This window comes from Zalophus californianus, chromosome 11 (assembly GCF_009762305.2).
Source record: "Zalophus californianus isolate mZalCal1 chromosome 11, mZalCal1.pri.v2, whole genome shotgun sequence".
Classification (NCBI taxonomy): Eukaryota; Metazoa; Chordata; class Mammalia; order Carnivora; family Otariidae; genus Zalophus; species Zalophus californianus.
In genome coordinates this window covers 63,478,077-63,502,963 of record NC_045605.1, presented here as the reverse complement: position 1 = coordinate 63,502,963, position 24,887 = coordinate 63,478,077, and the positions used below count along the sequence as shown (strand labels likewise).

Genomic DNA, 24,887 nt, shown 5'->3' with positions numbered 1-24,887 from the left:
GGTACCTGTCGTCTCTCTCTCCCAAAAGAGAATGAAGGAGTGAATGAGCGCTTTGAACGAGTCTTAACTCCACGACACCCCCATCCGGGCAAACACCCAGCGCTAAACCAGGCCCACAGTAGGAGCTCATTATGCGCGATGAACGATTATATTCATGTGCTCTCTGAATTGGCCTAAATTCCCATTTCTTTTACCAGCATCCCCTCCTCCCACCCAGACGCCCCTCCCTTTCCCCCACCTTGGCACAGTTCGGACCAGGTGCAGAGAGGAAGTTCTCCATCCCGGTTGCTCCGAGAGTGCTGGGAGAAGGCAGGATGGACAGGGGGCCACGAATAAACAAGAGATGGCCGCTAGGAGCGGGGACCCCGCAGCGGTGGCACCCCGCGGGCAGGGCGCGAGTCGCGCGGGAGAGGAGCCCTGCGGGCCGCGGGGGCGTGTGAGCTGTGCGGGGCGCGGGGAGGGGTTACGGGGGCTGGGGGTTGCGCGGGCGCGGGGTGGGGGGGAGCGGGGTGCGCGGGAGCGGCGGGGCGCGCGTTGCCGGCCTAGCGCCTCTCCCGGCGTCGGCCCGTGAGTCTCCCAGGCTTCCCGGTCCGCCAGGCGGAGCTGCGGGCGCGCCCACGAGTCGGCCCGACGCGCCGCGGCCTAGCAGGCAGCCCCACTTCGACGACATGTTCGGCGTCTCGTTCCGGGTGGGTGCCCGGGGCGCGACGGGGTCCCGGGCCTGCTGGGCGGTCCCTCGGCCCAGGCCGAGGGCGAGGGCGTGGGCCGGGCGGGGCCGCGAGGGGCGGGGAGCGGGGCGGCGCCGAGCGGCGCAGGGGCAGGCGTGGTGTGGCGGCGACCTGGGCGCCGCGGCCCGTCCCCGGTCCCGCCGCGGCAGGCTGGGGTCAGACCCGGGGCGGGGTTGGGGACCCGAGTGGCGGCGAGTGGCCAGGCCTCCTTCGCCTGCCCCGGAGGGTGCTGGTGTGTCCTGAGGCGCTAAGGTAACGGAGCACCCCTAAGTCGGAGGTACTCATCCCCACCCCAACCCGCCTGAACCTGGTCGGGGGAGTAGTGGGGGTGGCGAGCCCCATCCCCTGCCTAGCTCTCAGCAGCAACTACCTGCTGGATACCATGCCTGTCTTCCCTCTTTAGATCTGTCTTTGGGGGCTGCGACGTTCATTTTAGATTGTGGGTTAGAAGCAGTGCCACCAGGGGTGCCTGGGTAGCTCAGTTGGTTAAGCTTCCGGCATGATCCCAAGATCCTGAGATCGCGCGCCACATCAGACTCAGACGCTGGGCCTGGAGCCTGCTTGGAAGTCTCTCTCTCCTTTCCCCACCCCCCCCCCCCACTCTCTCTCAAAAAAAAAAAAAAAAAAAGCAGCAGAAGCAGCAATGCCATCACCTCGAGGAGGGGACTCCCCGGACTTTCACCCTTGTACCCCTGGATGTACCAGGTTGGAGGCAGATGGGTAGGAAGGGCCTGGTGACATTAATTCTGCCTGGCTGTGTCTGATCTGCAGCTGACTCCTCCCTATCCTCCAGATCCACCAGAGGCTCAGCCTGCCTTCTGTTTTTTGTTTTTTTTTTTAAAGATTTTATTTATTTGTTTGTTTACTTGAGAGAGAGAGAGCGCGCGAGTACAAGAGGGTGGGGGAGGAGCAGAGGGAGACAGAGAAGCAAGTTCCCCTCTGAGCAGGGAGCCTGATGCGGGGCTCGATCCCAGCACCCTGAGATCATGACCTGAGCCGAAGGCAGACACTTAACGACTGAGCCACCCAGGCGCCCTGCATTGTTTTATTACCTTTCCCTCGGTCTGGTTTCTTCTGGGCACGGCCCAGCTTCTCCTGTGCCTTTGGTGTCGGGAGGGTGCTGTTGTGCCTGAGCACTGTCCTGCCGAGGGCACGCAGGATGTGAGGCGCCCTGCTCACATTGTGTCTGGCTAGGACCCGTCCCTGCTCCTTGCCATCACCATCATTGGAGTCACAGTGGTCCTGTTGGCCCTGAGGAACATGAACTCACGGAGAAGACATACCACCTTACAGGACTCTGAAACCAAGTACCTGCTGCCCTTGATTGAGAAAGAGGTAGTGGAGTCAGCCCACCCCCTCCACTGGCAGCCTGTGAAAAAGAAGAGGGCGAGAGTGGTGGCGAATGTGCTGGCTGGGAAGGCAGGGCAGTGGGACAGGCATTTTCTGGCCTCCAGTTTGCTCCCCACTGCTTCCGAGTGTGTGTGTGTGTGTGTGTGTGTGTGTGTGTGTGTGTGTGTGTGTGTGCTGGGATCGCAACAAATAGAGCTTCCTTTACCAGGCATTTGAGTTGCCCAGAAATGCTTCTCGAAAGCTGACAGAGTCTGCCTCTGTTTTCTGTTTTATAGCAAATCACCCACAACACCCGGAGGTTCCGTTTTGGACTGCCCTCACCAGACCATGTCTTGGGGCTTCCTGTAGGTGAGTTCAGGGGTTTGGAGTCATCACCGGGGACTGGGCCTTGCCAGCACTCTGCTCCTCTCAGAAACTCAGCTGGGGTGGAGAGGTTGCCTTTCCTAAGACAGGTCAGCTCGGAGATGTAGAGAGATGGGCTTGGGGGCAGTCCATTTCCTTTCTCATTGTTCGATTTGGGCTGACACAGAAGTGATGTCTTAGTGAGCACTGAAGAGAAGTGAATCTAGGATCAGAAGCTCTAAGATCTCATCATAGGCTACTTGCTGGGCAACCTTAGGCAAGTCCTTCAACCTCTCTGAGCCTTGGTCTATGAAATGGAGTTTCCCAGGCCTGCCTGCCACCTGGGTTGTTGTGAGGGTAAAGCGACTGATGGGTGTGAAAATTGAGAATGTGCAAAGTGCTGTGTACATGTGAGGGATGGAAGGAACTGATGTCCCCTACAGTCAGGAGAAAGGCCCAGAATGTGTGGAGAGGCAGGAGGGAGTCAGGTGTGACTTCCCACGCAGTGTGTCTTTTCAGCAGGGACCTCAGACCCACACAAAGAGGGACCCAGCGTGAATACCAGCGCTAGCAGGCCTAGAGTTCTGAGTTATCCCATTTCTAGTCTGTCACACCACCAGACGCCCAAGTCCATCTTAGTGAGGGGGGAAAACCTTGGCTAGGTCCCCAGCCTGGGGATTCAGAGCTTTGAACAAACTGCTAGTTTGCTTGCCAGCCTGCTGGAGACCCTAATCTTGTCCTGTTGTGTGTGGGACCAAACCTTGACCTCTCCTCTATCGGGTCATGAAATTACTCACCAGGCAGCCCACCTGGCCCCCGAGCTTCCTTGCTGCTTCCTTTTCCTGTCTCCATCCACAAGAGCTCAGTGCCAACCTGCCTTCCAGCCCTCTGCCTGGCCTGTGGGGTCAGGCCTATTGGCAAGAAGGCTAAAAGAATGAAAAATGACGAGACACAGAATTTCTCAGAATCTGCCATGAACCCCCCTCTCCTTCGCCCTGATATAGGTGGTACAGAGTTGGTGGGGGGGATAGGTAGTTTGGAGGCTTCTGGAAGAGTCTGCTGTGAGGGCCTCCCAGCTCAGCTGAATCGAAGGAGGTGAGAAATGGGGCCCGCCAGGGCAGCCCCATTTTCTCCGGGACGGCCAGGCCAGGCCCAGGTTGGCTGCATCTGAAAGAGACTTTCTGAGGTCTCCAGGTTCACATTTGTTCTCAGGAGGAAGCTGCCTCAGGCATTTATTTCTGTGTGTTCCTGAGGTGCAGCCAGGCCATAGCCAGAGCTGCTGAGCCTGTCCTTTCTTCTTTCCCTTCCCTGCAGTTTAATTCCAGTATAGAGCCAGTCCTACTTAACCCTGAGTGTTTGCACCTCAGGCTTCAGGGCCTCCTCAGAGACCACAGAGCTTCCTCTTGCCTCTGTCCCCTAGCGGCTCCTGCCCGCACCACTATTCCTTGTAGTCACCGAAGTGTCCCATTTTAAGCTCCAGGGGCGACCTGAGCAGCCCCGCCCATCCTGTGACACCGGGACGTAGTCCCGATCCATAGGTCTGTGGCCATGCCTGGTCCATTCGGTTCTACCCTGGAGGGGCAGAATTCCGCGGCTCAAAACTCGAAACTCTTTCTCAAGCAGAGCCATAGGCCAGGAAGACACAGTACTCTTTCTAGAACTCCCGGTCTGTGGTGTCAAATCCCGGGGCCCAGCGTGCCTGTGAGCCCAGGCTGGCCCTGAGCCAGGCAGCAAGAAGCAGAAGAGGGGGCTGTGGTTCTTTCACTGACCCCAGTGATCCGCCCAGTTCAGGAAGAAATGGCTTTGTGAAGGCAACGTATTTTGCTTTAAAAGGGAAGCACACCTTTCTGTTATTTTTAATACTCAGCCTCCAACCCGAATGAGCTCTTCCCGTGCAACAGAGGACTCTGACGCAGGAAGCATGCACTCACGTGAAGATCACAGCTCCACGGGGATGGAGGCAGGGCAGGCACATCATCCCCGCTCACCCAGAGAGGTGAAGTGACTTGCCCAGGGTAGTGTGCGGAGTGACAAGGGCAGGCCTAGGACTCAGGCATCCTGGCTCTGGGCCCCTTCCCTGCCTGGGGCTGCTCCTATGCACCCTTCCACACTAGGCACTTGCCTCCCTGAAGCTCAGTCCTTTATGGGAATCCCGGGGCCTCTTTCGGCTGGCTGTGCTCACATTTAGCATTGGATGCGTTTTCTGTAGGTAATTATGTCCATCTCTTGGCCAAAATTGACGGTGTTCTGGTGGTCAGGGCTTACACACCGGTGTCCAGTGATGATGACCGAGGCTTTGTGGACTTGATTATAAAGGTAAGTGGTGCCCCCTGCGTCCAGCTGCCGCACCCTCTGAAGCTTACAAAAGGTGGTAGGGTGGGGAAGGAACCCATGACCTGGGAAGGGCTTTCCAGCAGTGTCATGGAACAGTGAAGCTGTGGTGAAGTCTTCAGGGGTGCTTAGAGCAACTGTGAGGGCAGAGGACTTTCGCTGCAAGGTTTCCAGTAGCAAATGGAATTCTGAGTTGTATGTAGCTGTGGCCTCCGGTCTGAGGATGTACAAACCAGGCTGCCTTGTTTTTCAGATCTACTTCAAAAATGTGCACCCCAACTATCCAGAAGGGGGGAAGATGACTCAGTACTTGGAGAATATGAAAATTGGGGACACCATCCTTTTTCGAGGGCCAACCGGTCGCCTGTTCTATCATGAACCAGGTACTGGGGGGTTCACATTGGGCCTCCCGCTGGAAAGAAGATTCTTGTGGTTGTTCCACTGTTGTAGAAAACTTCTCAGGGTTGGGTCCTGTGGACTTGTCCTTAAAGCCTTCACATGTTCACTCAACACACACACTTGATGAGATTGTAAGCTTCATTAAGGTAGGGGAGTGCTGGGGTGTTTCCTCATGGAAACTGGATCTCCAGAACGATGCCCGATGCAGAAAAGGTGTCTGTAAGGCTGAGCAATGGAAGGATGGATGGATGGGTGGCATCTACTCTTGTTCCTTACCAGATACTCACTGTAATCAGTAATTTACTGACTCGCTCATTCATGCTGTGGCTCAGAGTGTTCTCTGAGGCTCCATTTAACTTCACTGTGCTTCCCTCCTCCCTCAGAAGAAAAGGTCCAGCGAGTCCTTGGCTCGGTTTCCACTTTGTGCACCATGGCCCCCGGGCCGCCCTGACTCACTTCTCTGGTTGAGAACGGTGCGGCCCCTTCCTCAGGTGGCCTTGCCTCCTGGGAGTCCCAAGGGAATCCCGTGACCTCTTACAAGCTCTCAGGCAAGAGCTGCAGAAGTCAGAGGGGTCCTGTGTGTTTCTAGGGAACTTTTCAATCAAGGAATACAAAACAAGTGAGCCTGAAAAGAAGCTGGTCAGTCACCTGGGAATGATCGCTGGGGGCACAGGTGAGAGACTTCCGGGGCTTCCTTCACGGGGGGAGGGGCCCCGAGACCTTTCGTATTTTGGAGTCATTTGATCCTAGAGGAGACTCTTCCATGGCTGTTTTAGAGGGGAGTGCAGGTTGATGACAGGCCTGGAAACGGACCCCATGTGCCCTGCTCCCCTGGTCCAGCATGCTGGCTGCCCTAGGAAGTCAGCCTGGGGCCCCTGGAAGAGTCTGGGGACCGAGCTGAGTAGGCGCACACATGGTCCCCCAAGGGCTCCTGGATCCAGGTCAAGCCCGAATCTCCCCATCCCCTGAGAATGAATGTCTGAAAGAACAGATGTATCAGGACACCTACATGTGCCAGGCACCATCATAGGCGCTTGTGAAATGATCACACTTACTCGTCATTCATTCTGTTGTATACATGGGGACACCGAAGAGCTCAGACGGGCACCTGACTCACCCTGCTCCGAGAGCAAGTCGGGATAGGGGGCTGAGTGTGAAGCCAGCCAGTTCAGAGCCAGGGCTCTTTCCATCTTGCACGTGAACACCAGAAAGGGCTTTCGATTTATTGTTGCATTAGAAGGGAAAACCAAAACGAAGGGCAGTTTTCCACTTTGAGTTTGGGGGCAGGCATGAGAGAAGCAGGACTGGGGCTGAGGCAGAGCGTCATGGGGCTGCAGACCAGGGATCGTGGGTATGGGAGAGGGAGGGAGCGCCACTAGCTGTGTCCCGCCTGCTCTTCCTGTCCCAGGGATTACGCCCATGCTGCAGCTCATTCGCCACATCACCAAGAACCCCAGCGACAGGACCAGGATGTCCCTCATCTTTGCCAACCAGGTCAGTTCTGCCGAGTCAGCCCTGAGCTTGGAGGGGTAGGAGGCATGTCTGCTGAGCAGGGGAGGTTCACACCTGCCCCCTGCCTGAGCTCTCGCTGCCTCTGCCACAGGGCGGCGGGGGGTGGGACGGGTGCTGAGCAGGTAGGTGCTCAGCCGGGCTGTGGGGTGTGGCCGCTGGAGGAGCGAAGTCCAGGCCTGGTTTCCCACTTGTTTTTGTTTTTAACTCTCTCCCCAGCCACCCTATGAACTAAGCTTTCTTTCCTTCATAATCAATTCTGTTTTTCTGAGTATAAAACCGTAGATGCCCTCAGTAGAAATTTTAGAAAATACAGAAGTATATAAATACTTGACTTCTTTCCTGTCTTTCTTCTATACATGCCATGTATTTGCAATTACATTTATATATTGCTTGGTTTTTTCACTCAGCATTACCGCATGAGCATTTTCTTCTCATCAAACCTCTTTATATTTTCATCAGTCTGTATCAAGTTGCACCATTATTTACTGTATTTGCTGCATTCAGATTGTTTCCAGTTTTCACAGTTGTAAAGGATAATACTGAATGATACTGTCTAGGCTTGATGCCTTTTAGATTATTTTCTTAAATGGGATCCCAAAGTGAGATTGCGGGCACAAGAACCGTGACGAGTTTTAAGATCCAGGTCCTCTGTGCAGTATCTTGGAGCTGTAACAAGTTTCTTTTGGCTTTGGTTTCCTTTCCCCAAATGAAGCTCCAGCCTGTGTTGCCCTCTGCCTTAGCTCTCCAGGGCTGTTATGTTAGGGGGACCTTATGTATTACTGCCTTCACCCCTTGCACTCCCTGCAGAAGATCCTGGGCCCACACTCAGCTCCTTCCAACTGGGTTCCAGCTGGGTCAGCCCTGCCTGGTGCTCAGTGTGGATGGGGGCGGGGGGCTGGGCCCTCTGAGTGAGGCCACCCCGCCTGGGCTCCACAGTGGCCTTCCAGCTGGAGGGCGGTCATCGCCACTGCAGGAGCCTCCCCTGTTCTCTGCCCCACAAGAGAGAGGGCTGGTAGTGCAGAAGCTGCAGCAGAACCTTTGTTTGCCCTGGGAGTCGTGGCGAGAGCACTCCCACTCGGGTGGGCTCAGCTCAGGCAGAAATGTGCTGACCTGTGTGCTCAGTGTGGGGACCAAGCAGGACGTCCCTGGAGGGGCTTTGCTCATGTTGCTTCTCTTCTAGACAGAGGAGGATATCTTGGTGAGAAAGGAGCTTGAAGAAGTTGCCAGAACTCATCCAGAGCAGTTCGACCTGTGGTACACCCTGGACAGGCCTCCTGTTGGTATGATCCCCACGGTCCCCACTGTGGGTTAGCTCCAACCCTTGACCCACCTTGGGAACTAGTCCCTGGGTTTGTTTGCTTTTTAGGACTGTGCTTGGGAGCTGAGACCTTCAGCTCTGTCCCTGCATAGGAAATGGAAGTGGAGGGAGAGAGGATTGGGGACGACCTGCTTGTAAGAGCAGTGTCTGATATCTCAGCAGCAGTCCATACGCGCAGTGAACCTCAGGAGGGACTCAGAGGGACACCCAGTCCCTGGGTCGCTCTGAGCACCCACTCCATGCTACACTCGACACAGCGTCCCGCAGAGACATCACACACATGGCCATGGACCCCTCGCCTCCTTACCACTCGACCTCTCCTGGACAATAGTCATCACTTGGCAAGCCCCTGGCAGCTGCTGCAACCCTAGCCAGCACCCAGCCAGCCCCGCACCCTGCACCTTCATGCTGCCTCTCCTACTGCACCCAGCTGTGCCTGCCTTGTCATATAGCTCGCTGCCCAGCAGAGGGCGCCCCCCAACCGAGCCACAAACCCCAGGCCTGCTCCACCCTGCCCAGCCCCCGCTCCCTGCCTCGATTCACACCACTCCGCACTGTTGTGTTCTCCATCCCTGCCCCTGTGTGTGGCATCAGACACCAGCCGTGAGCCTGGGATCCGGGGTCAATACCGAAGGCTTTCTAGGTCTCCCATGTCCTCCACTTCCCTGCTTCTCTGCGGAGAACAGCAGTACAGACTTCTAAGCCTTGGAGAGCAGCCTTGCGTCCCTCTTTGGGGCGGGGTTGGGGTGGGGGCAGGTGGCTTGGGGTCAGGGGCTCCACCCAGCAGCCTCACAGCTTTTTTCTACTTCTGCTTAACCTCAGGCTGGAAATACAGCTCAGGCTACATCACCGCCAACATGATCAAGGAGCACCTCCCTCCTCCTGGGCAGTCCACACTCATCCTGGTGTGTGGCCCACTGCCCCTGATCCAGACAACTGCTCACCCTAACCTGGAGAAACTGGGTTATACCAAGGATATGATTTTCACTTACTGATACTTCCCTTGCTTCTAGCATATTTGCCTGGTCCCTTTCGTCTGTTTCGGAGTGAGTTCTGCCTCAGCACATTAAACTGGGATGTGATCACAAGTGCCTTGTAATGCATCCTCAGGCACATGGCTCCTCGTTCGGGTGTGAGCCTAAGAAGCATTCAAGGGGCTGGAGGCAGACTGGTTTCTGAGGCCTCCTAGCTTGGGAGGCTCGAAGGAACTCCGTTTCAGTGCCTTGCCCCATAGTTGAATGAAATCAACTTCAGCACAAAGCAGACGGCTCAGGAGACGTGACTCTGGGGGGGACCTGCTAGGCCAGCCCTACATGTGAACGGTCTTCTGTGTGTCCAAGGGAGGTCAGAACTGGCAAAAGTGCAGGGGCAGAATTCCAGAAGGATCCAAGTGGGGTCATATCAACTCCCAGTAATCTTTCTTGAGCTCCCATCTCCAGAGTGTTCTGTTTTGAAGGTCAGACTTACTAGAGGGCCCAGGCACCCTCCATGTGCACTCTTCCTTCTTTTGTAGGAGACCCTTGAAGTGGGAACGGTGTTAAAAGGTATTAGGGAGTTGTAAATCTGTATGGTAGGCAGGCTCCAGCCATGCTAGATTCCCTGTGTTTTGCACAACAGATGGAGGCAAGGGCCCTGGTTTTCTCAGCATCTTCTAAATGCCAGGCCCCGTTCTGGTGTGGCAGGTGGGGTGGTTAGCACAGAAGCTTCTGAACTTGCAAATGAGATGAGGCTCCATTGAGGCTCCAGGAGTTATTCCTGAAATCCTTGCCATTGCTAAGCGCAAGTGATCCAAGTGACCCCCCCAGCCCTGACTGTCCACGGCCAGGCTGACGTACTGCTCCGTTGCCCAGGGATGGGTAGAACTTGTCCTGCGCTTTAGTTCGCATCATTCTCACAACAAGCTGGAGATTCCGTGGGGATGATGTTCTCCCGAGTTACAGATGAGGAAAGTGAAGCTCTAAGATGAAGTTATTATCTTCAGGTCCTTCTAACAGGAGGCAGCAAAGCTGGGCTTCAGACCTGGGTGCTTAATTCCTTTCCTTTCTGCAAAAACTGGCATTGTTAGCATTGCTGCTGCAACGGTGTCACTGGATATGTGCGCGTGCGTGGGGGGGGTGGATAGGAGAGGGTGCAGCTGTGCCCTGCCTAGGGATGGTCTCACAGAGGGTGGGTATGGGTGTGATGGGTGGGGAGGTGAGTGGGGGGGAGGGGCTGTGAGCCTTCATCCATGCGTGTGTTCAGCACACCCTCAGCAGATCCCTACTTGGAAAAGATACTCTGCTGGGCACAGTATGATGAGTAAGAGCCCACCCTCGTACTTTCCTCTAACACAGAGCTTACCACACCTTTCCCCTCTGGCACACTCGGGGAACCGATTCATGTCTGAAATCCAGGGAGCACCTCTTCCTTGAAGTCTTTTCCGGCCACTCCCCCAGCTCTCCATTAAAAAGGACAACTGGTTTCTACTGGAGCATCTATACCTTTCAGCTTAAAACAGGTGTAACCCCCACTAGAGCATCAGCACTCTCAGAAAAGCACCCTGACATTCGTGCCTAGACCTCCAGCCCTCAGCCTGGCATGGAAGATGCTTAACATATGAAGGGGTGAGTGGCTGGAGCACGGCATGGCGGCATGCGTGGAGTCCCTGAGCGGTTTGGGGACCAGGGCCGGCGGTATGGGAGTGCGCCCACAGCAGCTGCTCAGTGCCTTTGTGCTAATGGTGGCTGTGTGAGGGAGAAAGAAACCCAGCAGGGGGAGCGAGGAGGGCTCGGGCTCAGGGGCTGACGGCACAGTGGGACACAGGAAACTCCGACGCATCAGTGAAGGCTTCCTGAAAGAAGCCGTGTGGCTTGCTGGCTCCGGACAGGCAGAACTCGGCCTTGTGAGGGGGAGCAGGGGGAAAATGACACCTCACGGTGAGGGAAAGGCAGCGGCACAGGCTTTCGTGAGGCTTCGTGAGGCTGGAGGCTCAGAAGGGCCGTGGGTACTGCCTAAGGCTTTTGAACGCCCCTCTCGATGGAACGGTATCAGGATGAAAACAGTGCTTTGGGAAAGCCGCTCTCAGACAGGGGAGAGAACTGCAGGGCACCAGCTGGGGAGAGGAGGGACTGGGGAGACCAGCTTTGGAAAGCAGAGGAGAGAGGAGGCCTGAGCTGTCTGTCACAGGGAGGATGGGGCTGTCGCCAGTGGGGAGACTGGCTGGGAGGGACAGAATGGCTGGGGGCACATGGGGCCTCTCTCCGAGGAAGGAGACACGGCAGGGAACAGGCTGTGTGGGGAGATGGCCAGCTGCAGTGGAAACGTTGTTTGGGGTGTGCAAGGGCCGTCTGCTGGGGGCAGCCATCTGACCAGACACCTGCACTTGGGAGCCTGCGCTGCAGGTCAGCTAGGGTTCGGGGGTCCGCTCACGTGTTAGAGCCGCCTCTGCTCAGACCTGAGGAGGCCCAGCAGCACGGACAAACTGACACCCTGCTGCAGAGGAGGGCAGGACAAGGGCAGTAAGGGCCGTGGGAGGAGTCCCACTGCTCCTTCGCCGTGCTCACCCTGGGCCGGTTCCTGTGAAGGGAAGTACCCCCTCAGTGTGGAAGCAGCCAGGAGGGGCTCCCTGTCATTTCAGCCGGCTCAGCCACTACAGGACAGCCAGAACATTTTTTTTCCAGAATTTTCTTCCAGCAGAGTTTTACGAACTCCTTGCCCTTCCCCTTTGGCGTAAGAACCTCCCAAACGTCACCAGGAGGAGCAGGGGCGAGTCTGTGCTGATGTCTCACTGCCCTCCCCACAGAAGTGGGGGGCAATCCACGTATAAAAGTACAAAAGGTATAAAAGCTGCGGTGAAGAGCCTAGCATGGTTGAAAACGCAGGGCCCCCGGGGCCCCCTCCTGGACATCTGTTCACCGCTCTGCTCGCTCCTGTCGGCGCACACGTCCGAGGGGTCCTGCCAGCCCATCTGGGCTCTGCGGGTGGCCATGCCAGCTCCCCGATGCAAAGACTCGGGGCCCCCACGCGCGCCTCTCTGGGCTCTTGGCCACGAAGAAAGTCACCTCCAGTCCTCAGGGCTGGGAGCGGCCAGGCGAGAGTCACTCAGCAGCTGGTCCTGGCTCAGCAGAGTCTGAAAGGACACAGCCCAAGGGCCAGTTGAACAGGGTTTTGGTCAAGGCTGCTGTGTGGCAGCTATGCAGGAAGCAGTGGGACACTGGGTGAGGCCCCATCTGACACCACTGGTACCCCCTAAGTTCACGGGGTTCCAGGGACCCCACATGCGGAATCAGAACAGACTGTGCTATTAAGACAATACATCGCTCATACCTTAGAGGGGAAGTTGCTATTGCAAGACCACCCAAGGCCTGCGAGTAGTGATGAGGGCAAGGTGGGGTGCATTCACTTCAGTGTGCAAACCAAGGGAAAAGTAAAATAAAAATGATCTCATTTCGATTCAGGGAGCCCCCCGCCCCCTCCACTTCCATCTTGTCCTTGGATGCAGCCTTCTTAATGTGCCCTAATAGATCAGTGAGCGAAGGACGGGGACAGGGGCTACAGCCAGTGGGCTCCGTGATGGGACCATCCAAAAGTAAGGGGCAGTGGAAGGTACAGGGCCTCCATAGCGTGAATCTTCTCTGTGGCTGGACTTTTCCTGCCAGCTGTCGTCTGTCTCTAAGCCTTGCAAGGTGGCTTTACAGACAACTAAGCTGCGGCTCGCAGAGAGAATGACTCGCCTGAGGTCCCAGAGTCAGTGAGAGGCAGAGCAGGGGCTTGAACCAGATTGGCCTCCCTCCAAAGTGGCATCTCTCCTGGACGCCATTCTGCCCCTTCATGATAGTTTGTACCCATGAGGCATACTAGGATGTGTCCACATGCCCACGAGTGCCATGAGGACAGAGGCATGGCACAAAATGCATGTGTCTCATGGGCAGAGGGAAGAGCAGTGCTCACCAAGTCAGAGAGGAGGCCCGGGCATTGGGATGATGAGGCAGGTGACCCGGAACTGCCAAGCATCTTGGTTTCCTCACCAGCTCTGAGCCTGGGAAGAGGACCAAGACCTGGCATGCTTTAGCTGGTTTCAGCTCAAGGCCTATGACCCTTCTCAGTGCCCCTAGCAGCTCAGGCCACAGTGCTCAGCACTACCCTTCAAATTTCTAGCACAGCCTAGGACCCAGGTTGGGATTGGGGGGTGGTGCTCAGGCTGTGGGTATCACGACGCCAAATTCGTGGGGCCACCCCAGCACCTGGCCTACTGCAGAGAGAGGGTCAGAATCCTACCGTGAGGCGGTGAATGTCTTGGGAGAGGAGCCCTATCTGCGTCACAGCACCTTCCGAAGGGGCCATCTGTAAAATGGGCAGCAGCCTGGTCAGCACATGCGGATGGACTCAGCTTGTGATTCACAGGGATGGCATGCAAATCCTGTCCTGGGGAGTGGGTGAGGAGGGGGCCCAGGCCCTGGGGAGTGACAGCTGGGCAGGGCACATGCTGTTTCTGTCCTTGGGAAGGCCGGAGCTTCCAGTATCCCACACTGCTGTGTGCACACTCTCCCAGGGCCCGTCCTGGCACCAACACAGGGTGCACAGGAGATGAGAAGCAGCCCTTCCACACATGCTCAGTGCTCCAGCTATTTCTAGAAGCAGAAAGCGGCAGGAATGAAGGCCTCAGCATGCTGAATACACAGACAATTTCCGGTGACAACGGAACCCCGTATGCTGATGCCCAGGGTAGGTATGGGTGGGCACCCTCAGGGAGCTGCTCATAGAGCTTCCTCACTGCCAGGAGCCTCCCTCGCCTCCCCTCCTCCTCAGGTATTGCTGGTCTGCTCCCTCTTCCCTAAGCCTATGTAGACATTGTAGATTTAGAAGCATCCTCTGAAGGCTTCAAGTATCATCCCACATTTTCCAGGTGGGAAAATTGAGGCCCACAAAGGGATAGAGGCCTTGCTTGAGGCCAGAGAGAAATGTAGTGACAAAATTCCATGCAGGGTTTGAAAACAGGTGCATGCAGAGATGCTCTCCCCAGGACACCCTAGGAATCAGGGACAAAGCCGGCCCTGCAGCTCGATGACAGCTACGCCTAGCGACCAGCCCCGAGGAGCACCTGCCGTTCAGTGTCCCGGGTACTGGAATCAGGCACCAGGCTGACTTTAGGGGGGCCCAGGTGGTCATGGCCTGGGGTCATCGGCCATCCCTGGGGCTGCTGGTAGTTTAAGAAGCAAACCAGAGCACTACCTCCATCTGGGACAGAATCAAAGTGCCCTCAATGGGGCCATCAAGCCCTGCCCCAGCCACCAGACAGTTACGAGGTCGCTGTTATTTTGCAGACGAGGCCCGGGGGACCCAGAAGGGCCAAACCCTGCCCTAGGCAAACTGGAATCTCATGAGCAGGAACCCAGACTGGCAAGATGTGTCTCTCCGTCAGTCCCCGTCCAGACAAGGCCCATCTGGAAGAGCCATTATCAGTTAGCCAGCCTCTAAATCAGGAAGCCAGGGCTGTTCCCATTCTGCCGACAGACCGGCCAGCCCCCACAACGGTTACGGGCCCAGCCAGGTTAGTAGCAGGGAGGCTGACAAACCACATAAAAGAACAGAGGCAATTTCCACGAGGCCGCGTTCTTGTCTCCCCCTCTGCCCCTGAGGAGGCTCACGCTGCTGAAACGGAAACCGACTCTGGGGTCTGCACGACAGATGTGACCCACAGTCAGTGAGCACCAGGTTCCCCACAGCTTCATAAGAGGGAGGTGGAGCCTGAAGTGAAGAGGCCCCAGACCTCCTCTGAAGGATGCGGGGTCCCTCCCTGCTCCAGTCTCCTCGTCCATGACACTTGGCAAATGCCGAGTGTGCCCCTGGCCGAGGACTGGCTCGGGGCCACCCGCTGTCATGCTGGGCAACACACGGACTCCATCTCCAGCTGTGCCCAGCTCTCTTCCCTGCCCAGTGAGGTTAAAGATATGTGGTGCTATTTGCTTTCTACATAAATATTGTCTTTATTACCAGAAAGAAGCGACCACCTCTGTGGTTAAAGGCACAACACAGTTACGCAGTCACTGCGGCAGGAGTCCCTGCTGCCATCCCTGGGGTCTCAGCCACAACTCTGTGGCCATAGGCCTAAGGCACTTGAGATTGCCCCTCGGTGGAAACCCAGCAGAAGGGCCCAAGAGCTGAGCCTCTGGGGATTGTCCGTGGTCTCTGAACCCGTGTCCAGGGTTGTGTGTTTCCACCGGTGCCGAAGATGGCCATTAAAAATTGCTACAGATGTACAAGCATCTTTCCTCCTGACTCCACCTTTGGCAACAGTCCCCAAAGCCTGGCCCCTTAGCAAAAGTGCCACTCCATACCCTGGCCACCCCCAGAGTTCAGAGAGAGACTGGCCTGGGGTACACAGCAGCCGGAATGTTCTGCGAGGCATGCACAGGGGCGGGTGGTGAGGTACAGCTCTATGGGGACACACGCGGTGTTACGGTGAAGCTCTCGGGGTGCAGAGAGGACAGATAACAAGGCCATCAGCTAATCTGTCCCACCTGGTCCAGCCTGTCCAGTTCAGGGGCATCGAGGGGGCTGAGGCCCCGGTAGCCACTGTAGGCCCTGTGACTGTCACCAACACTGTCACTGGGCTCCATGGGGCAAATGTAGTCTGTCGACTCATCGAATTTCTTTTTTCTTATGTTTCCAAAATGCGAAAATCCTAGTTTCCTTGGCTAAAACACAATAAAAGCAAGATTAGGAGAAGGGGCTTACCAAGTCAGTGTGCAGATAGAACTCACAATATAAGAGCGGGCTCATGAGGAAAGGAAGAAGGCAAACAACTTCTGGAAAAATCCTCAACAAAAGAGAGATCCTGGCTAGAGAAAGGCCAACAGATAAATAATCTTGAGCAAGGAGAGAGAATCTTGCTCCTCCGAGACTGTGTACAAGAAACTCAGGCCCTGCTGGCCCACGAGTGACATTCTACTCTCCCCAGGGGAACCCAGGAACTGCTATTGGGAGCCGAGGTGGAGGACCTGCCTCACACAGTCGTGGCCTCTGCGGCTCGCAGCGCCTCATGCCCCGGGGAGGCCACACCGGAGAGCCCTGGGCAGCCCCTCCTGCTGTTCACGCTGGTCTCCCCCAGACATACTTGTGGTCCTGCTCCCTTGGGGAGGGAGGTCTGTGCATGAATTGTAGCTGGACCTAGGCATCCCCTGCTGCTGGGGACACAGCCTCCAGAGATTGTGTGTGTGGGCCTGCAGTCTGAGGAGGACATGGTCCGAGAACAGTGTGGCTCAGACAGTTTCTCACAAGCTCTGTGGAGTTCAGACAGCCCCAGTGAGTGCTGCTGGTGCTCGTATGACCTGGAGACCCCTGGACAGCCGTGTACTGGCCGCCACCCCAGCACAAGGCCACTGGAGCGCTCCCTATGTTGGCAGGACAGTTCTGAGGAAGACCTCCCAGAGCAGTGTGGCCCACAGATGAGCCTGACCGAACAGAACTCAGAAACGTGAGCTCATCTGCTTGTGAGATGAGTCAAGGCAGCACTGGGACAGAGGATAAGCACCAGTTGCCTGAGAGCAGATGCTTCCGGGACGTAATGTCCGTGTACGGAAAAGTCTACTCTCTTCCTTGGACTCAGGTACGGCAGGGAACTGGCTGAACAAAAACAGATGAGGAGACCAAGCTCTGAGGTCCGTACCTGAGACAGTCTCCTCATCTGTGTGCCCCATGGCCCTTGGCTGGTTTGGCTCCAGGCACTGGGCCCGCTGCAGTACAACACGAGTGCTAGAAGGCAGGCCCCTGTGGCCACCCCAGGAAGGGCTTGGCAACTCACCCGCACTTTGGCTGTGGTGGTCAGTGGCGTGTACGCTGGTGAGGCTATTTTCTCTCGCTTTTCTTGCTCAGCCTCAGGACCAATCAGGGCACTGAATTTGGTGGTTAGGTGGCGTCTGAGGAGCGTCTTTTGTGGTGGAATATTGAGAAGCATAGCTAGGGTGTCCCCAGTGAAGCGTGGCTCCAGGATCTAAGAAACAAACACAGACAGACCACCCGGGGATGACCACAGATGGCTCCAGGAGGGCACACTGACAAATAGGCCCCCATGCGCAGAGGGGTGTCTCCAGAGAGGGGCTGAAGCTCATCCACTCGTCCTGTATCCCACTCCCCTCTGTCTGCTCTGCACAGGGCCCGGCTCTGGGTAGATGCTAACACACTGGTTGACTGCCCACCTCGTTCTCACTGCCCAGCAGAGAGCAGTGGGTTCCTGGATACGGCTGTCTCCCCAGGTCCAGTCTGCTCTGGAGGACATTCAAACCACCCTTTCATTTCCCCACTGGCTTTACCACTTGAGAGATCTGAGTGACAATCATGACCATATTGCGCCAAGGGGGAAGTTACACTGTGGTGGCCAACCCCTCACTTCCCCAGCCACTGTGTTCCTCCAGGTGCTGGTGGAGATGCCACGTTAAGGCCTGACTTATGCAACCCATTTGTCCTGGATCCCTCTGGATCTGTTGCTACAGAAGACCTTTCCAGAAACCATCTCGTTTCCATGAGGTATATTCATTCCCGACTGCAAATTATCAAATATTTTGAGATTTCAATTGATGCAAGGGCTATCAATATTTTTTCCTAGGATTTATGTCTAGCCATGAAGAAATCAGTTTCTGAATACCCCCGTTTACACTGAAGCAGGTGGGCTAGGCTAAAGAGCCACTCACGATGAGGCCTCCGTGGACACCACTCCCACGAAGGTTGGGTGCGTACTCCGCCAGGTCCACAGATCGCAACCACTCCATCACCCTGTGGTTGGACCACTGCACAACTTCTGAAGGAGAAAGGTTACTCTGTGACAGGGAGAGGGAGAGAGTGAGAAAGCTGGGTCTAACAAGTCCTACCTCTGGTCTCCTGTGGGGCCAGCCCCTGGGAGTAAGCCTGCCTCAGATGCCCGACCAGAAGACAGCCCTCATGCCCACAGAGCCAGGTAGCCAGCCCAGCTGCCTAAGAGCCTTCCCGGTTTCTAAGAGATAGAGCTCTCACAGAATCTTGCAAGACCTTCTACACTGAAATATGCGATTCCAGAACCCTGTGACTCCCTAAATCTCTGGTTGGGACTAGTAAATGAAGGCACAGAGTCATTCATTCGGTGATTCAACAGAACTTGAAAGAGGACTATCATTTAAGAGTCAAGTGTTTTAGAGACAAAGATCTCCTGGGTGTGGCCAAATGTTTCAGGGGAACACATATTAAGACACTTAGACCTAAGTGGCATCTTAGTCTTCAAAATGCTCAGCGCTCTGCCTGACATACACAAGGCATTCAAAACTTATTTGCTGAATAGAGAGAACACGAGATGGAAGGTGGAGGTAGGAGTTTTTAATCCCTCAGGAAGAGGAGTTAATCTTACAGCACAGTTACACTTAGTTCCTAGGAATACAGGAGACGGGGTGTGACTGACAAGACTTTAGCTTTGGGGCCCAACAAGAGCCCCGTGCCATGTAGAACATGACCAGGCACTTCTCCAGGATGTGAACTGCAGTGTTTACCTACACTATTTCTTCTCTAGCAAAACCTGCTCACCATCCCCTGTGCACCTGGGACTAGAGGCCAGCTAATTTCGTAGCTACAAGTAGGGAGATTTGAAATGTCTGGTTCCAGATGGGATCTTCTCTCCTCTGTCTACTCTGACCCCATCTTGCCATTTGCTTTCCCTCCTTCTCCTTTGCACCACTTGCTCATCATCTGTGATCATTGTGATGGCTTTGAAAGACTTGTTGTTACTGCCTCTGGCCCTGAACATGGGTCTCCCCAAGAGCGGTGGGAGCTTAGAAGTCTAGTGTCTGTTGTGGGGCACAAAATGCAGGCAACAGGGGGTGTTTGGAGCCCCATAAAGCACTAGCAAAGGAAAGAATCCCAAGCACCCTGGTTCAGAAGGCAGCCATGTTGCACTGAGGTCATTCTTGTTTTCTCACACCTAACCCTGCACACAGGGCTGCCAGGATCGGTACCATCCTGCCCTCACCTCATCAGCTGGCCGCCGGTGCAGGCAGTGGGGGTTGAAGTTGTTGACGTGCAGCACATGAATGGCACATTTGATGCTGAGATGATGTAGTTGGCTGGTAACTTTTAAGAAGAGGAGATCATTCTGGAAGAGAAGAGTTCTGGTTGATAAACCAGAGTTTCCAAGGTGACTAAGACCCTTAAGATTCCTTCCCAGACCACACACAGACAAGTCTACCACATCTTAGAAAGTGCACATGGACACACCAGCAGCTTCTCTTAGCACAATGGTTCCTACTCTGCCACCTCGGACCTCTTGTGTGACCAACAATACTATTTAAAGACCTTAAGAAAAGAGAGAGGACGTGGAAGCAAGTTTAAAATAAGCACCATGGGGATACCTGCGCTGAGTGCTTGCAGGGACAACCAAAACACTGAAAGGGAAAATCCTCACCACAGTTAGGTACTGTAGCATTCGCCCATCGACTCTGGACTCATGAAACTGGTCTTTGTATTGCGGTAAGCCAATATCATCAAGCCAACCTACAGAAACCAGAAGAAACAGGTGTGCTCGGGCTCTTAAGAATGGGAGACTGTGAATGCAGATAAATAAAAAGCAACAAATGATCATCTTGCGGGTCCAGCTGGATTCCCCATAAGGAACTCCCTCCTCTGCGTTTCCCAAGGAGAGCACAGTCTTTGAGGCATGCATTGCTAGGCAAAGTGCTAAGTTACCCTTAGGAGCTGCCAGAGACATGCATCTATACTGCTCGTCCTTACGTGTCACCCAGATGTGGTCCAGCAGGGCAGACTTCTCTTCCTGCTTGGTGTTGATGGCTTTCACAGCTAAAATCAGCTTCTTCCTGTGCAGAGGCTGCTTAATTCCCAACTCCTGAAATTGAAAGATGAAGACAGATGTGAACTTCCAGCTGGCAGCTTGACCCTCAGAGGGCGCCATGTCTGGGTGGAGACAGTCCATCTTGGGGCGGGGGTGGGGGGGTGGTGTGTGTGGCCGAGGACCCCTGCACAGTGCCCTGGGATTGACCTGCAGTGACAGAGGACATCTGTGTGTGTGTATGTGTGTGTGTGTGTAAGCACAAGGGAAGGAGGAGTGGGGGCCGCACCTCACCAGACATTGGTTTGAGGAGAAAGGGGAACCTCCTTCCCGGGGCTCAGCCCTTACCTTTTCCATGTCCTGAGGGGTAGCTGACAGTAAAGTGTGGCCAGAAGTCACCCACTGCCGGGCGAAGATCACGTACTGGCCCAGACCGAAGTCCTCCAGCCACGCACACACGCGCTCGGTGCTCCACTGGGCAAAGGGGGCACTGGCGTCACTGGGGAGTAGGAAAACAGCAGGGCCCTGTTAGTGGGGGAGCCTGAGGCTGCATGTGAGCACAACAGAGCCTCAGAGAAAAGGGAACCGTGTTTTAAACCATCCCAATCATGGGATCTCGCTGCACGAAATTCTACTAACAACACTCACTTGTAGTGCACTCGAGAGATTCCTGTGATAACATCTGGTGTGAATTTCGAATCTGCAGCGACTGTGAGCATGGGTCAGTCATGGGGTTCTCAGGAGGTCGTGTTTATTTGCCGTCGGTCCACTTATGAGGCACACGTGCCACAAGCCCAGAATCGTGCCCCGTTACGAGGTTAATCATGATATCAACAAGATTTTTATGGATCAATACTGACTTTAGGGAAATGCTTAGAAAAGTAGGAAAAGGGGGTCAGTTCTCTAACATTAAAAAAGAAAACCTTCTAGAGGCTCCTGCGTGGCTCAGGTCATGATCCTGGAGTCCCGGGATCGAGTTCTACATCGAGCTCCCTGCTCAGCAGGGAGTCTGCTTCTCCCTCTGACCCTCCCCCCTCTCTCATGCTCTCTCTCTCATTTTCAAAAAAATAAAATCTTAAAAAAAAAAGAAAACCTTCTAAATAGCTAATGCTTTATTAATGAAACACTAAGGACATTCACATTAAAGTCAATAAAAAGAGTATTTTTAATCAGGACTAATAACACAGGTCTGAGAATAAAGCCAGTATGAGAAGAGAAAAAAAGAAGGCTAGAAGGTAAAAGTAAAAAAGCCACTCTTCTCAGATGACGCGCCGCCCCACCTGGAGAACCCAAGAGAACCCAGTAAGGTCACCAGTCATCAAACACACGTCTTATTTATATGACTTACAAAATCAATAGCACACATACTAACATTTTTGTTAATCTAAAAATCCCATTCATAGCAACCAAAATTATCAAATGTCTAGGAGTTGCTTCACAAGCAATGCCTGGGTCTTATGTCCGTGTGTGTGGGGATGAGGGCAGTGCAGGGGGAGGCCATGACGGTAACACGCAACTGAGCAACATCAAGTCATGAATAAATCAAGACCTAGATCATGTTCCTAGACGGGATGGTGGGTATTACAAAGCCATCAGTTCTTAAAGACATCAATTTTTCATTTAAGTGTGAATATAATGGCACACTTGAAACCTCCATGGAGTCTGGGGTGGGGGAGGTTGGCAAAGCAACTTTATGTTCATTTGAGGAAAAACCAACCAGGATTTATGGAATGTAGAAAACCAGATAGTCTGTAAGGTTCCTTCCAGGAAAGTACCACTAACCCCATGCTGGTTAAAAAACTGTTTTGGAATGCCTGGTTGAGTTGTTCTTAAGATGAAGAAGTTAAAAGACCAGAATGACAAGAAAGCATGACCTCTACCTCTGAAACCAGTAATATATTATATGTTAATTGCATTTAAATTAGAAAATAAATAAAATGTCAGTGACTAGGATGTAAAAAGTAAGTATTTTTTAAAAAAGTAATGAAAAAGAAAGCATGATTCTAGGTGTCCTGGGGTAAGTGCTGGCCACGTGGAATAATGAGCCATGAGTAGGTATAGATCCAGGTTTTGTGAGACCTAGAACTTGTAAAATTTGCATGGACTGCCTTAAGAAAAGTACAAAATTTGAATATGGAATTAGGAACAAATATATAGAATAATAAATCACAAAAGATCACAAATTTAATCAAACTGAAAAAAATCATGGAATCTAGAAATATTTTTATAAATTCCTACTACAAATTTGTTATCTTTGCCGATGTATTAGATCATGTTAAATCAAGAAATTTTCAGCTTTTTCCAGTGTGTTCATACGATTCACTTTATATGAACAATAATCTAGGAACCTATTCACTGTTTTTGTTTGGAATTTATCCTTTGCTTTTAATGAATTACTGCTTTTGGTATGATCTGGAATGGTTTTGTTTCTTCTTTGTTTTTGAGATGCTAGTTTTTTTTTAAATCAATCGATTAACATGTAGTGTATTATTAGTTTCCGAGGTAGAGTTTAGGGACTCATCAGTTGCATGAAATACTCACTGCTCATTGCATCAAGTGCTCTCCTTAACACCCATCACCCAGTTATCCCCATCCCCCTACCCACCTCACCTCCAGCAGCCCTCAGTTTGTTCCCTATAGTTAGGAGTCTCTTATGATTTGTCTGTTTTTTTTCTTTTTTAAGATTTTTTACTTATTTGAGATAGAGAGAGACAGTACGGGGGGGCGGTGCAGAAGGAGAGGGAAAAGCAGACTCCCCAAGGAGCAGGGAGTCTGATGCGGGAGCTCCATCCCAGGACTCCAGGATTATGACCTGAGCTGAAGGCAGACACTTAACTGACTGCGCTACCCAGGTACCCCGTTTGTCTATTCTTAATGCCAGAATACTTTCACTTTCAAATGTTCATTTTATCATTTTTATTTCATGTTCTGTTAGCTTTTTGATTTCACTCCTTTTCTTATTTCTGGAAATTGGTAAAAATATATATGTAATATATCAGAGGGGTATTTCAGTTCTGAAGGAAAAATGTTTTTGAAATCACAGTTTGAAAACCTCGGTCTTGTATAGCTTTTGAAAAGTTCTACAGCTCTGGTGCTCATCTTCGACAGAATTCCCATGTCCTTCTTAGTAAATGGTCTCCACCCTCCTATACCTGCATTGTTCCCACAGTGGCAGACCCTCCTTCTCCACCCCCTCCCCCCGCTAGGTTCTTTCAGTTCTGGGGTCTCCCAGGGCTACAGCTGAACACGCAATCAAGTAATTTAAAGAGGACAGAGAAGGTACCTTTCAGGCGCAGCCAAACCATTTGCTTTACTGACATGTTCCAAAACATCTTTCCAAATTGTGGTTAAAATGACGTAAGAGATTATCAGATAAGCCATCCCCATGAAAGAGGAAGAGCATATGGTGCATTTATAATTGTATACACTTCATCAGTAAGTGCATTTCTGACTAGAGAGAACTTCTGTTTTGACTAAGCCTCCAAGAGAACCAAATCCCTTGCCTGGGATTTCGCAGATCTAATGACTGGAAAAAGTTTTCAGAGAATAGCTTCTGGTTTTATACATTTGAAATGTTTCTTTTCCACTACCCCATACTTCTGATACTGAGTGCCAAAGGACACGTTCATACTGGGACACGATCGCCAACTCTGCGTCTTTGTATCAGAGGGCCGGGCAGATGGGCACATCGGGGGGTAGCGGGAATCCCGGGAGCCATTTTTACACAGGACAGCTTGTCAACTAAACACGAAGTGACTGCACACCACATAAGCACATCCCAACAAATCCAAACTAAATGGATGCCCAAAACTCAACTTTCCCTTGGCCAGATCCCCCAAATGCCCATGTTGCTCCAACATCATCTGACAGAAGGCAGTGTACAGATGTGGGGAAGGTTGGAGTAGAGTCAGCAGTCAAAAACCGGTTGGGTTAAAATACCTTACTTAGCAAGTTTTGAAAAACACATGGCTTTGTCAGCACATTGATGGGACTCTCTCTAGATCCTAGAAGACACCCAGGTGCAAGCAAAGGACCTTGAAGCTTAGACTTTTTCACATTCAGGATAAACCTGATGCCACGAATACGGGAGAAAGGCAATAGAAGAGTCTGACTGAAGACCCTCAGGAGGCCAACTCAGAAATCATCCCTGCAGAGATGAGATCCAGCCATGTCATCGAGTCTGCCTGACTTTAACATTATACACTACTGCTTTTTCTTAGAAAAATAAAAATACCTCTCACCACATACCAAAATAAATCCCCAAATAGACGATTCAAACACAGTTTTTAAAAAAAAATCACTGAAAAAATTTAACATGAACACCACAACAGAAAAGTTCAATGAACCTCATTATACGTAAACATAAACATTCCATACGTCAAAGTGTCACAGAACAAAGTAAAACTCTGCAACAAGCCTAAAACATAATTTATCACAATTATTAGACAGAGCTTCATGTCTTAATATAGAGAGAGAGCAGAGAGAAGTCTGTAAGACAGATAACAACAAAAATGGGCAAAAAATGCAGACAATTCACAAAAAGTAAAATGACAAACATCTGCAAACTAAATTAACAATAAAATGTAATTTTTTTGTGGGGTGACAGGCACTCTGGGCCGCAGTGCCAACTGGAATGTAAATCAGTAAAACTTTATAGGAGAGAAAAAAACACAATAAAATTCGTTCTTCTATAACCTCAGAGAGGAGTCCTAGGAAATGTCATTATCACAAAGGATTATTTTAAAAACAAGTGTTTCATTAGGGGAAAAAAAAAAAAAAGAGAGACTGGGGCTGGAGATTTTCTGTAACCAAGTACTTTTTCTACAGGGATATTGGTGATGAGACTTTTTAAAGGCTAAACCTAAACATCTATAAATACCAGAGGACATTTGTTTATATCAAATTTCCGCTGATGAGTAATAAAGGCCTTTCTTTTCTACCAGCGAACACAGGGCCTTACCACAAACGCTGTTAGCATAAAAGCAGCAATCTCCTCAGGAGGTCCTTCTTTCCCTTCCTCATCCTTGTTACGCTTAACAAAGCACAAAGACATTCACACGAAGCAGCCCTGTGGCTGGAAATGCAGTTTTTCCTTCAAGAGAGAAAGTTCCTGATTTTGGTTACC

General features: G+C 52.6%; 2 protein-coding genes across 13 annotated transcripts in view; one reads left to right on the top strand and one right to left on the bottom strand.

The window, feature by feature from the left end:
- The first annotated feature begins 512 nt into the window (after positions 1-512).
- On the top strand, positions 513-9,068 carry LOC113914124 (NADH-cytochrome b5 reductase 2). 4 transcript variants are annotated; one of them, XM_027579021.2, is made up of 9 exons: positions 513-689; positions 1,923-2,063; positions 2,354-2,426; positions 4,630-4,736; positions 5,005-5,134; positions 5,740-5,823; positions 6,559-6,644; positions 7,843-7,942; positions 8,803-9,068. In XM_027579021.2, exons 1-9 carry the CDS (start codon positions 669-671, stop codon positions 8,973-8,975), a joined length of 915 nt encoding a protein of 304 aa, XP_027434822.2. In that variant the 5' UTR covers positions 513-668; the 3' UTR covers positions 8,976-9,068. The 4 variants fall into 4 exon arrangements, with proteins under 4 accessions (XP_027434822.2, XP_027434825.1, XP_027434823.2 ...); XM_027579022.2 differs by lacking the exon at positions 513-689 and adding an exon at positions 822-980; XM_027579023.2 differs by lacking the exon at positions 513-689 and adding an exon at positions 822-1,005.
- Positions 9,069-9,196: 128 nt separating this feature from the next.
- The window catches only part of PPFIBP2 (PPFIA binding protein 2), a 147,794-nt gene continuing 132,103 nt past the window's right edge, over positions 9,197-24,887 (bottom strand). For 5 of the 9 annotated variants that reach the window (XM_027578984.2, XM_027578986.2, XM_027578992.2 and 2 more), the window contains 9 exons: positions 20,111-20,261; positions 19,708-19,819; positions 19,382-19,470; positions 18,950-19,072; positions 17,649-17,774; positions 16,763-16,951; positions 15,480-15,656; positions 13,237-13,302; positions 9,197-12,088 (listed from right to left, as the gene is read on the bottom strand). In XM_027578984.2, coding sequence (XP_027434785.1) covers positions 12,017-12,088; positions 13,237-13,302; positions 15,480-15,656; positions 16,763-16,951; positions 17,649-17,774; positions 18,950-19,072; positions 19,382-19,470; positions 19,708-19,819; positions 20,111-20,261 — 1,105 coding nt within the window. In that variant the 3' untranslated portion in view covers positions 9,197-12,016. The remainder of the gene's footprint in view (positions 12,089-13,236; positions 13,303-15,479; positions 15,657-16,762; positions 16,952-17,648; positions 17,775-18,949; positions 19,073-19,381; positions 19,471-19,707; positions 19,820-20,110; positions 20,262-24,887) is intronic. The other 4 variants (XM_027578988.2, XM_027578987.2, XM_027578985.2 and 1 more) reach the window with 1 other exon arrangement.

Bases quoted from the DNA above. Each gene is read 5' to 3' on its own strand.
- LOC113914124 (XM_027579021.2), top strand. From the start codon at position 669: ATGTTCGGCGTCTCGTTCCGG. The intron at 2,427-4,629 runs GTGAGTTCAGGG...CGTTTTCTGTAG, and splicing joins TGTCTTGGGGCTTCCTGTAG to GTAATTATGTCCATCTCTTG. The intron at 4,737-5,004 runs GTAAGTGGTGCC...CTTGTTTTTCAG, and splicing joins TTGTGGACTTGATTATAAAG to ATCTACTTCAAAAATGTGCA.